The sequence below is a fragment of the Morone saxatilis genome, unplaced genomic scaffold (assembly GCF_004916995.1).
Source record: "Morone saxatilis isolate NCDOM2014 unplaced genomic scaffold, NCSU_SB_2.0 Contig19, whole genome shotgun sequence".
In the NCBI taxonomy this organism is placed as follows: Eukaryota; Metazoa; Chordata; class Actinopteri; family Moronidae; genus Morone; species Morone saxatilis.
Window position 1 is genome coordinate 12835012 of NW_023339751.1, and position 13200 is coordinate 12848211.

Below are 13200 nucleotides of genomic sequence, written 5' to 3' on the forward strand. Positions count from 1 at the left end.
GTAGTTAACATTAGCTGCTAGCTCACAGCAGATGATTTTATTTTTTTACATTAAGTAAGCAAGTTTTTAAAGTGATGTGTGTCCTATGTGACTTCTACAGGAAAAACACTTTCCCACCTCAGGAATCAGTAAAAATGTCCGATGTGCTGCAACTCTACACAAATGTGCATACAGTATGCTGCTGGTGGAGGACCTGCCCTGCCAACATGTGCTGACATGTAACTTAACCGATAGATGATGTGTTTTCGCTTGTCATTACATAACAGAGAAATGTGAGAGAAATCAAATGTTATTGCTTAGAGTTCAACTATGATAACATGATGCAAAGATGATATATTTTACATTCAGTGAAGAAAAATAGAAACCATTAAACCATATAAGGCAATCAGCTACACTAAATTCTTAGTCAAAGATTTGAGTAATGTGAGACTGTTAGAGAGGTAGTAATTTAACTTTATGGTAATCTTTGAACATTTACCATTCATCCATGTTCATGTTGCCCGGGTCATTCGATGACATTTTCACTGCATGAGGTGAAACAACTTAATAAATGGCTGCCATCTTTTGGCAGGCTCGGTGTTGAAAGTAACTAATTGCTGGTTTAAAATGTGTCTTTTCAAGAGTAACAACGGTCATCATAATGCAGGGGTGTTTGCTTGGCAATGTATTCATGCTGATATAGAATAACTATTGTATATCACTAATTAAAACAAATCTTTAATTTGCTGTTTTTGCAGGCTACACAACTACAAACTCCTACTGAAAACCGGCTTAAACAAAGACAGGGTCAGTTCATTTCTGAGGGCAAGTCTGAAGATTTAAAGATTTAAAAAAATCAGCAAAATTTGCATAATTAATGACCTTCTTTATCTTTCATTTAAAGCAAAGGGATCTGAAACTAATTTCTCTTCACACGCTGACATTGAACAACCTACAAAAGTAGGCAAAGGCCATATTTTGAATGCAAAACATATTGAACATATTGAAAGCCTTAATGTTAGCAACACACATCAAAAGTGTAAATGAGAATGTGTTTGCATAACTAAATTATGCTGGAGAAAACATCAAACGAAGTTGTGCACAGATGGGTCCAAAATGTAACATTGAGGCACAGATCAAAATACACAGTGGTATCAGCAGGAAGAGTACATTCAGCAAAACTGCAGTAAAAAGCACATACCAATAATTGTTCATGTTTCAGTCACAAATTGCAGATCACAACTGCTGTCTACTTTTCCTGTTTTTGATTTTATTTTTCTGGCTTGCAGGCGGCCATCGTTTCCATTTCTTTACACAGACACTAGAAACTGAAGCCTGAGTTTTGTAATCCATCACAGTAAACATTGTGTCTGCATGCATTTGTGTTACATTACTGTTATGAGGTAATGCAGTGTAGACTTTTTAAATCAATCTGCACTTAAACTGCAATACCACGTCACCATAATGGAACTCGTTTGCTTTGATGGATTACACAACTCAACCAAATATTAAGATTCAAATGATTTCCATACCCATGGACATGAATGGAAAACTATGGATGCCACAAAGAAAAATGGTGGAAAAACACAAAAAATAAAAACTTCTAAGGAGAGAAAGTGCTGACAGTAGAGTATTATGCTGACATTTAAATCAAAATGGATGTCATAGCTTTTGGCAGCAGTTGGCCTATACTGAATTCCTGAACAGGTTTATGAAATTAACTGTCAGTTAGTAGGTGGGCGATTTAGTTTATCACCACACTGAACACCAACTAAAGAGCAACAATTGCTCTAAAATCTTAACTGCCCACACCTTTTTCCGCCCCCCCTCCAAGAAGAATCTCCATTATCTTTATTAATTTTCCAGAATATGCCTTCATTCCCCTCCTGGCTCCCTCCTCTCACTACAATACAAGAAAGAATGTGTGGAAATGTATTAAGATGTGTGGAGTAGGCTTTGTGGTGTAGAACAAGACACTTACCTCCTCAAGGACATCGGCAAGCTTGCTCAGGATATCTTCCTGCAGGTCGTGAAATGTGGGAACGCTGCAGGTGATAGAAAAGCTTTTAGATAGAAAAATAGATTCATACATATTAAATATATTACTGATTACATCTTTTGTGGTTGACAGATACAAAGCAATGTAGCTGGCAGCTTGGTATATGTATTGGCTTTGAAATAGTCAAAGCAGACCTGTGATCTGAAGTGAACATAACATAACAACATAAATATAGGGCGCATAAAAAACAATATTAAGCTATGGGAGATAGCCTTTATACTGTATCACAATATGTATATTTCAGCATAAACTGGGCAACGTGTCTAGTTGCACAGTATGGGATCTGATCCTCAGGTTGAATACACCAGTATAAGGCTCTATTGTTTGTTCCGTTTGCTTCCCAGCAGCCTCAATGAACGCTATCTGCCTGTTATCAAGCCTACTAAATAAAACTGGTCCAATGTTTATCAAGGAGGGGAGAAAATAACCCGTGTTGGTGAACAAAGGACTTATCTCCCCATATCATCTCTCTTTCTGTTTCTCTATCTCCCCCCCCCCCTTCATTTTCCATGCTTTATTACAGTAATCAGAACCATCTTGTCCAGGCCCCCAATCCAAGCCCCAGCCACTGTGCTGATCCTTGTGTTGTTGCTTCATTGGCTGAGGCACTAATCAGCATGGCAGTGAATGGATGACCCTACTCTATATGAAACATATGGAGTTTCAATCCCTCGAGCCGTGAAGCTGTTGTAGTAAATTTCTGAACAGCTTAATTGTGTTACATAAAATTAATTAATTATACAAGGCCAATGGGGAAGTGTGGTTTCACTAATGTAGTATTTTTTTTTATCATTTTAAGCATTAACATCATTTCACTTATGACACTGTGTGATTGAGAATTTCTCTAGTGATCTTGCAAACACCTAGAAAAACAAGCACAAGCACTTTTTCTACTCGATAGGCTTAGAGTTTTATTTAAAGTGGAAGGGGGCAGAAGCTAAGGAAAAGCCACCATTATCCAATATCAGTTCACAGCAATATGCATTTTGCACACCTAGGTGATGTTTGCCAGTTCATCAACACTACCCTTGCTGCTACTCTGATTTAGAATAAATACTGGAAAGAGGCAATAAAAAAAGTATTTACAAGCACACTCACTCCCCGTATGTAATACAGTGTGGGATTTCTCAGTCAGTTTACATCTGTATTCCTCCTACACAACTTGTGAGAGCAAATATACAATTTCACAGCAGTTAAAGAGTGGGTAGAAGACTCACATGGCACAGCATGTGTTTGTTCTTACGCTTAAACTACAGCTCTTTTATTAGATCTGCTTCTAGGAAACAAATCAACAATGTCATTGTCTACATATTGTGAATTAACAAATGTTTCTATAAATCTCTGATTTCCTCCCTAGATTCCTCTTTATAAACCAAACACACAGAGTGAGCCCAAACCAAGCAATACGTACGTCTGTTAAATATTTACTTATCTGTTGGACTGTTACGCAAGAGCCACTGAAAGGCAAAAGCTGCTATACAGTACATGCTCGTACACTCAGTAAAGAGATGTTTTCAGTGTTTTGTGTCTTTTTTTAGCCAAACCCATCACTAAAATAGCTTCAGACAAGTGTTTTTATCTGTAAATATATTTTTGGTCCACTATGTCTTAAAACCGTCTTTCATGGTGGAAGCGTATTGTAGATACAGCAATGGCTGAAGCTGCTTCAATATGACCTGCAAATGTCAGACTGCTATACTATCCAGAGAGACTGTCCTCAGCAGAAAAATTACACGAAATGTCATTAAGGTCAAACGCTTAAAAGTACATGAACATGTTTCCCTAACCTGTCATATATTGCGTATCTGAGTAGCTAAGGCATAAGTAGTATGTAAAGGTCTTAAGGAGCCAGTATACTCCCCCCTCACTTTACACCTTTATGACTTCAGATTGGGGGTTGGCTGGTAAACATGTCGTACAAACTAGATTGATTAAACGACCCTTAGGTCTAAGGGAAGAGGTGAAAGTGAATGTCTGGGTGTACACAGGGTGGGACTTTGACATTGGGGATTGTGTCCTGTCTTCTCTGAAGCAGTCAACATTGATGTCTTTTAACCATGTGTGTGTGACCTTGCCCTATCCTTGTTTAATTTCCATAACAACAGTATACCTCCAACTTAAAGGTTGCTACATATGAGTCATTGTTAGAACAGTGAAATAGGAAGATATTGACATTCTGCCTATTTTGTAGTTTAGGTATGAGGATTTGTTGAAAATGTCTGAAAAGCTGGTTTCTTATGTGCTTTATTCTGCCGCCTGCCTTGAAACAAATCAAATATAGTCATAGTCTGATTGTGATCACAGTGCCGATATGAGGTTTCGTTCAGTAGAAATGATCTTAGGCAGAGTCCATGCTTTTATGATTTGTCAACGGCAGACACATAAATACAGTAGGGTGCATGTGTGACAGGACGTGTGAAGACATATGAGAGACTTCTATCATCAGTATCAGCCCTGAAACAAAGCCATGTGAAACTGGAGTAGGCACATGTAATATAGGGAAGATGTATAATTTTCATAATTGGCTTGATGAGGACCAAAGTGGATGACAGAAAAACAGGAAAGTCGAACAAAGATAGGGTCTGACAGAGATTTATACTGTAATTGCATCTCATGCATCTTGATCACCGCACACTGCTCCCCCTCTGTCTTTTGATGAGTCCTATACTCCATGCAGGCCTTTTAAGTGATAATAGGCTCCTCTATAGAGAAGTGGTTAAGGCGTGGGGCTGTCTGATACAAATAGGGACATTAAAGACATCATATAGGTACAAGGTGCTCTTACAGTAGGATGACTGACACCTTCAGTGACGCACCAGAAATTAATGCTGAGATATATAATTTAAAATGAGGCGTAAAGAATCTTCTGAGAAACAGCTCACACATTTTCGCCTGATTCATTTAGTTAATTCATTCATTGCATTTCAGATCAAAGCCCTATTCAGGCCATTTGTCAGCCATTGTGGGACAATTTAACCTGCATCCTCACCTTTTCAGAAACTCCATATACTCTGTGTGCTTGATGAGACCCGTCCTCATCATGATCGTCTGAAAACATTGCCGGTCAATGGCCCACAGCTTCACATTTGTTAGAGCTGGAAAGAAGAATACACATAAGCAATGTCATGAAAGACAGTTTTTACCCTCCGGCAATCGGAATAATAAAACAGCACATCTACGTATAACACATACCCTACAACAGAGTTATGCTTTATGCATGCACAATATGAATACAGTGAATTCCATATGCACTTTAAAGCATTTGATATTAAACTTGAAACGTGAGAAGAATCATAGATGTATCGTGTGAGTGAATTTAAACAGAAAAAAACAAACTATTGAAATCACTGTGTAGAGAGTAGGATAGAGAAATCAGTGAACCTTTAGGTTTAGTCGCTCCTGCAGTGGCAATAACTGTCATTCAAATGTTTTCTATTGCTGCTGATAAACCCTGCAGAGCAAATAGGAGGTATTCTGGACAATTAGTCTTTACTCAGCAGCTGGAGTTAATTGGTATTTTTGAATACCCTGCATGGATGGCTTGCTTCAAGTCAGTCTAAAGCATTTTAATTGGTTTAAAGTCAGGAATCTGACTTGACTATGTTCTTTTTTTTATCAGTTCAAGCCCTTGAGTCACTGATTGCTCATTTTGTTAAGGGCAATTATCAAACTGTGTGACGAAAGCTATGTCAAGTTTCAAAGCAGAAACAGCAACCCAGATATTATTCTGTACAATTTTCTGGAACAATTTGGAATTAATTGTTCCCACAATGATTGCAATCTGTGCTGGCCCCAAGGCACCAACTCCAAACCATAATACTTTACACACATGGTGTAGATGGAGGTTAAAGTGTTGGTATGCACAGTTTTTTTTTTTTTAGTTTAAATATACCATTGCAGCAATCTTTGCAGAATATCCCTTCAACAGCAGAAACTCATGCTAAATCCTCTTTTTGCATTTGTATGCCTGGCAGTTGATGGATGATGGGGTGGGTCTTTTAAAATTCCCTTTCTTTCCATTCTTTTTTTTCTTAGCCTCAACAGCTCTTTCTCTGGGGTCCTCTGTAGTCACTTTCGAACAGAATATGCTTCACCTCCACAGATCTCTGGTGTGAAGAGCAGACTGTTGGAACCAGGCCATGTGGGTTTTCATCAGAGCAATAGACCACTAACCCACACCTGAATGTCATTATATTCCCCCATTCAACCCCATTTCAAAGAAACGATTGGGGTGTTGGGGCAGAAACTTTCTAACAAAACATGTCAAAGCCCTATATTACATCCAGCTGAGCAACATTGAATAGTGACTTCTAGAATTCAGTGTTCCATTTTGGTAACAGCAGTTTATGGTAATTATTTCAAAATAACTTCTCACAATTTTCAGTATCATTATCTTCTGCAAGAAAGGCTATTATCCCGTCTCCAGTGTTTCATTTGTGCAGCTTGTACAGTAGACCGTGAGGAGTAATGAGAAAGACGATAGAGAGAATCTACAGTCTGACCCCAAAACAAATCTGGAGATCCCCAGGGAGCCCTGTGGCTACAGGGACTTGTAGTAATATTAGAAAATAATTCATCAGATAAGAGTTAGTCTACTCTATATTTGTTTCTAAATGTGTATGTCTGTTGCTAGAGAATTTCCTTCTACCTCATCCTCTCAGTTGAACTTGTTCACAGAGTTTTAAAGGGTATTGTGAGGTACAATGTGGTATTTATTGATTATAGGAAAATTATTTTCACTCTCTGTCCTCAAGTGACAGTATAGGCTTAGCTACAGAACAGCACTCCTGCAGCTGAGGGGTAAGTAGTGTGTCACTTCAGGAGGATGACTACAGTTTAACTGGCATTCCTTAATAGTGTATATTTGATAATCTACATTTAATAAATGCGATTCCCACTCATTCACTCACTCACACAGCACACCGACTTTTGTTTCTGTCCTTCTAAGTACATAAGTTACTTTATGAGAGTGAGGATATTTTTTGCACAGCATTCGGGATAGTTGTCAAGGGAATATTTGTTTTTTAGAATGGCTTTTAGGTACAGATAATCTAGCTCATCTAGAGTTAGAGTTGAAATGCTGTCTGTGATAACCTGGCAAATACTATTAAATATGGCTCCAAGAACAGACACAAAATGTACACCTGTGCAAACACACAAACATCTTATTTATGTACTGTACATATACACTCACAAGTGAGTGAACTCACTCCTACAGACACTAAAAATCTTGCTTTGCAGACCAAGAGCTTGGCAGCACTTTAAAATAGGGCCAAACCACAGGAGAAATGCCCTCATTACACAGCCTGACAGCTCTTAGTTAGAGACCTTAGTTAGAGCACGAACCCCAAAACACACAGCTTGACACAAAAATTTATAGAGACACAGATGTGTGGATACACAGTTATACAGACATCCTGTACAAGCACACACAGATATCAGATACACACAGAGATTCATATACAGGATGCAAATATACACAGACACACACACGTATGTCTTCTTATCAATCTAATCTTATCATATGTGGATCAAGTTATGTCTTATCTAATCAAAAAGGTTATTTCTACATAGGTGACGTGGACAAATTGCTTCAAGGTAGACGGTAAACCCAACAAACCTGGTATATGGAGATACGTCTAGTGAGAAATTATTAGAGTAGCCTTCTAATTTGACCCTGGAGCAACAAGAGTGGGAGGTTAGACGTCATTGCCCTCTATGAGTAGTGTGCAATGGAGTGTTTTGTTAGAAAGTGGGAGTATGGGGCACTGGGAAATAAGATATGTAGGGAGCCTGCAGCACACCGCAGTAGGTAAGCGTATTATTCTGAGGCCTGACTAAATTGCGGTGAGACTCAGGGAGCTAGTTATCCTGTAGTGAGGGCGCAGATGAATGTCTTAATGCTCATGGGTTGCCAACCATTAGCACCACAGCTTTCTGGAAACACATAACACCTTAGGCAGCGCTGGACAGATGTAAGGGTGTTGTCTGTGAATGGTTTTGAGGAATTGGCCAGATTGTTGTTAATGTGGGATGAACTACGTGTCAACGTAGGCCTATTTGATGCACGCCAGTTGGCACTTGTAGCACACATGCAGATAGAGCTAGTAGTTAAGATTCAGTAGCCAGGGTGTGCTGATCCTGTTCTGAAAAAATGGCTCTTGTCGACCCTATGAGTGGCCTCTTGATGTGCATGAACCCACAATCCGCCAATGTGTGGGCTTACATAGAAATTACTGGGTGCAGGTGTTTTGATAGTTCCTTCCAACTTTACAATGGTTGGTTTTTATATGTGCATGTGAAGTGTGTTAATTGAAATAAATTTGTATTATAAATTGTACTCCTAAATTCAAATCATGCTAACCTCAATGTACACCCTGCTGACTACTGTTTAACACCTAATTTCTCTTTGCCCCTGAAAGCTCCTCTAAATTGAATGTAATCCCACCTCAGAATAAAGGATGGCTATTCATAGCCATGCCGCCCACAGCCGAGCATGTTATCATTTGCTCGAGCTCCTCCTTTCCTTCCTTTTCCTTGATGCAGTGATTGTAATCCCACACCCCTCAATTTCTCCCAATTGTTTGCAACAATAAATCAATGGCATTGATTGTGAATACTGCAAAAACTGGACAATTTAACTGGCTCCCTTGGCATGCCTGGCCACAAAAGAGAGAATCTGTGTTTAAGCCCGAAGAAAATGGTGAGAAATAACATACATATGGATGTCGGCAACAAAGATAGAATGCAGGATGAGACATGTACGCTGTGGAAGGAGTCACTCATTCATTTGACTCAGGCATAATTCATTGTAACTGAATTTCAGCCCAGGGCATTATGCAAATGTTCCATGTGTGTTTGTTCTTGTAATCCAATTTTTTCTCATTAAATTACATAAATATAGGATGAGATTTCTCCTCTGCACTCTGGTCATGACAACTTACATGCAGAGAGCGTTGGGTTTGGAAACATCATAACTTTGTTTGTTACTGTGACTGTAATCTTGATTTCTCTAATGAGTGCCATAAGTTTTAATAGGGTTTTAAAAAGACTCAAAACAGTCTACGTCTGGCCCACGATGATTCAGCTGAAGTATGAAGCATCTGCCATTTGCACTGCAGAAAATTCACATTCCTTTCCAAAAGCACCACAGGGCTACATGAAAGTGGTACTTAAATAAAGATTAGGCCAGAGTCTCATGCAGTGAAGTGTGCAAGGAAACTTGTACACTAATGACAAAAAATACATTTGTTAGTGACATGGTATTAGAATGCACTGATCAATCTACGTAACTGTGTATACATTATTAGATAGAAAATAAGCTCCCTCTTTTTATCCACATTCATCTCTCTAGTATGGAAATCTGCCTTTAGTATTTGTCTACTGCTGCTATAATAGATGACAGATGATGATATTTAATTTGCTACAATACTGTATATTATTCACAGCGTTATTTAGTTGTGAGTTCTGTTTATCCTCCTCTCCCATTTTTACAACGTCGCCATGCTGGTAATCAAAACACTGTCACATGGCAAAGGCAATTTGTTCGGAAATCTTGGAAATATGAATCAACATGTGTCTTTGGTGCTATGTTGGTTATTAGGACATGCTCGGCTGTGACTGATCATTTCAGAACTTGTAGATGATTAACCTGGGGTTATACAGCTCTGAGAGAAGGAGTGGCATCTCCAAACTAATTAGTGAGAGCACCCACCATAAGAACTGTCACTCTGGAGTACTGTTGTAATGTTTGGGTTTGAGGGCATTAGAACTGGCTTTCACCATCACTCTAGAAACCTTTCCCACTGTCAAACCTGTGGCTTGCCTGCTCTTGTAACTTAACCCCCTTCTTCCTTCCTTCCTTCTAATGTCTTGTAAAAATGAGTCTGAGACACATACACACTTCAAATCACATCACGTCACGTGAACTCTAACTCCTTCCTACATGTCTTGTTTTGGAAAGCGTTTAGAGAGCGATGCTGTCAGGTCTGGGAGGTGGAAGAGTGTAATCTCCTTCCCCCCTAAGTCATTAATAACATCAGCCAAGTCTGATTACATCTGGATGAGCTCTTTAGAGCGTGAGAAAGCAGGACAGGTCATTTACACCAGACAGTGTCACAGAGCCTGAAGAAAGAAGAAAACATTAGAGGAATTCTCTCCATAATTATGGATCTAATTGTTATTACTGAGGCTTAAAGGAACATAAGACAGCGTAGGAAAAACACACTGAGCACATGTTTGGCAGTAGTTAGAAGGTGGAACAAGTTTCTAAAATTGATACGCCAAAGAGCAACAAGCGGTTTACATGATTTCTTTAACTGGAGCATTGCATGTCTGTAGTAAGGTAGCATGTGCTCTTATGACAGCTTTCACCACTCAGTGAATGAAGCTGGCTTCATCAGATGCAGGCTCCAGCTGCCGGCTCTGCCAATGCTCGCCCCATGTGGGAGACAGGAGTCCATTGACTTGGAGCAGCAGGTGCTTGAGAAATATTAAGCCGAACCACCATCTATCCACCCACCATGCTCACCCACACTATCTAATATAGAGAACACAGGATAACCCATCTTTTGTAATACAGAATAACAGATGTACAGTACTTGCTGTTATATTAGGTGTTTCTATTTCAGCAGTGGTGATATAAAAATAGTTTAATTTCAAAACTACCTACTGCGTGTCCAACAATGTCCACCATTAAAAATGATAAAAGATACCTAGACGTGCATGTGGGAGTCATAATATTTAAACGCATAAATAAACATAAACAGTGAGCACAGACAGGATACTCTCTTGGAAACTTCCTGTCAGAGGCTGATTGAACAGGAGTATTCCTAAAAGGGTGCTTTTAGCTTTCTCTGTCTTAAAGAGTGAGAAGATAAAAACACAATTTTCCACTCCAATCTCTGTAACATTAACAAACCTCACTGCCAACGTTGATTCATCAATTCTAGCTGATCTTGTTTGGAAGTTCATCATAAACACGCACACATTTAGAAGACTGGACTTTGGTCAGTTTAAATATGTATTCCATTATGCTGAAAGGAGAGTGGTCCATCTAATGTTAGCTCAGTGATTGCAGGTTCGTGTGGATTTCATCATACTCTCATCTACTATTTCAAAGAGGAGTTTCTCTAGATGGATTGTGGGTAGTCACTCATGATGGGTGACTTTGTCACAACAAAGATCATCTGCATTTTCGATTACCTAAAGCTTTTTTAAAAATGTGTTGTCAATTGAAGTTCACTCTTTAAGTGTAAAATATAAGTTTAAACAAAGCAGATGGGTTACAGAAAATGACAGAAAATATGTATTTTATAAGTATTTGCTTAATAGCCCTGTATAAACAGCATTTAGTTTTGGTTAAACTCACTTGCAGACAAATATATAAAGGAAAAAGGGACGACATCTGAACAGTCCTTTACAACAGTGATTATTATAATTTATAGCATGATGGGATAAGAGGAAGCCAATAGTATGTGTCATAGTTAATGAACATAAGTAGTCGTACTGACATACACCACTGACCGAAGGTAAGAAGAAAAGTGGCATTTCTCTTTGAGTGGAGGATATAAATGGTAGACGAGAAAAGACGAATAAAATGTTATATCAAAGAAAAACAGAGCAAACTTTGTTCTTGTTGTCATTGTTCTTTTTAAACGCTTTTAATCATCCCAATCAATTTATAACAGGCTCCTGTCTTTTGTTCAAAACATTTTTCATGAAAAGGGAATTCAGTTCTTCTTCTCTATAAAGATTTCATTTCATGGTGTAATGATGTAAGTACTGCTACCCGAGCTGGTGACGTCAATTATAAGGACAACTGCTTCTATGTAGGGGGAACAAGGGCAACGTCTTAACTATCCACTCTCTGCAGCATAAAGAATTAGTTTTTCAGCATAAATTGCTTTCTCATCTGTTAGCGAGATCAATTTTAATTGTTTGTTGTCCTCATCATTATAGACAATGAACCAGAAACTATTTGCCACAGAGGAAATCAGTTTGAATAACCTGATAAATTTCAGTGTGCCCGGCTGTAGAAAATCAAATGGAGGAAATGAAGTGTGTTAGCTATTCATCAGCAAGTAGGTTATTTTTAGGCCCCAGTCCAGGTTGTATCAGGTGACACATTTCTCTATATAGCTGGTTCTGTGGACGACTAAAAACTCCACATTTAAATCTGTCAAATTATCGATTTGTGAGTCAAATATCCTGAAAACAATGTAAAACCATGTGTGGCGCATTGTCAGACAGATTTAGCCATGTAATATCTCAAGATAATACCCTAACCCTAGTGTCTACACTAAAGTGACTATAAAGATATGAGTGTTTTTGCTTTTTTCAGTTCTGGCAACAAGAAGAAATAACTTGATGTGTCATTGTTGAATTTCTGTCAGTCAAGGCTGATGTTTTGCAACCCACTGCGGCAAAAACATCAGCAATAGCTTTTCTAGAATGTGATGAATAAGTTTCTGTGTGTGAGTGTCTGACTGCATGCCAGAATGTTTGTGCATATTTATCATTTTATTATGTGTGTTTATGACAGCAAAAAACAGCAATTACTCTGACAAGAGGCCTCTTTACTCTGCAGGAGTCCCACATTCTCCATAAAGAAATTGCTCATTATAGGAAGAAAAGATGCATAACCATATAAACATTAATCACCAATGATTGGCCCAGATATAATAAATGTCTGCCACTCCAGAAATGTATTATGACATATACAAATAGTCTGCTTGGAACAATAATGTGGGTCTGATATGTTTTTTTCAGCAAAAACAAAAGTATAATTTCCACATTAAAATCCTTAAAACGGCATCTAATCCTTCTACCTCTTTAAAAATGAAAGAATCTATCAATATGCAAATTGTGTTAATGAAGTTTTGTGAAGTTTTCCTGCTAGACAACAGGTGTTTCCTACTTCACTGTAAAGTCCATTCTCAGTGTATGGGTACTACTGTTACTTTTGTAAGTTGAATATTTGCCGCCCTTAACCCTGTCTCTGGTTCACTGCTTTTTCTTCTTTGGACCACTTTTGATAGGTACTGACCACTGCAAACCAGGAACTCCCCAAAAGGGCTGCAGTTTTGGAGATGCTTTGACTCAGTCCTTCGAAATCTGGCCCTTGTCAAAGTCACTCAAATCCTTACACTGCCCATTTTTCC

General features: G+C 38.5%; 1 protein-coding gene across 2 annotated transcripts in view; it reads right to left on the reverse strand.

Moving 5' to 3' along the window:
• The window catches only part of LOC118329739 (cGMP-dependent protein kinase 1), a 77119-nt gene that overhangs the window by 24712 nt on the left and 39207 nt on the right, over positions 1-13200 (reverse strand). For both annotated transcript variants that reach the window (XM_035664010.1, XM_035664008.1), the window contains exons 4-5: positions 5028-5133; positions 1961-2024 (exon numbers count right to left, since the gene is read on the reverse strand). In XM_035664010.1, coding sequence (XP_035519903.1) covers positions 1961-2024; positions 5028-5133 — 170 coding nt within the window. The remainder of the gene's footprint in view (positions 1-1960; positions 2025-5027; positions 5134-13200) is intronic.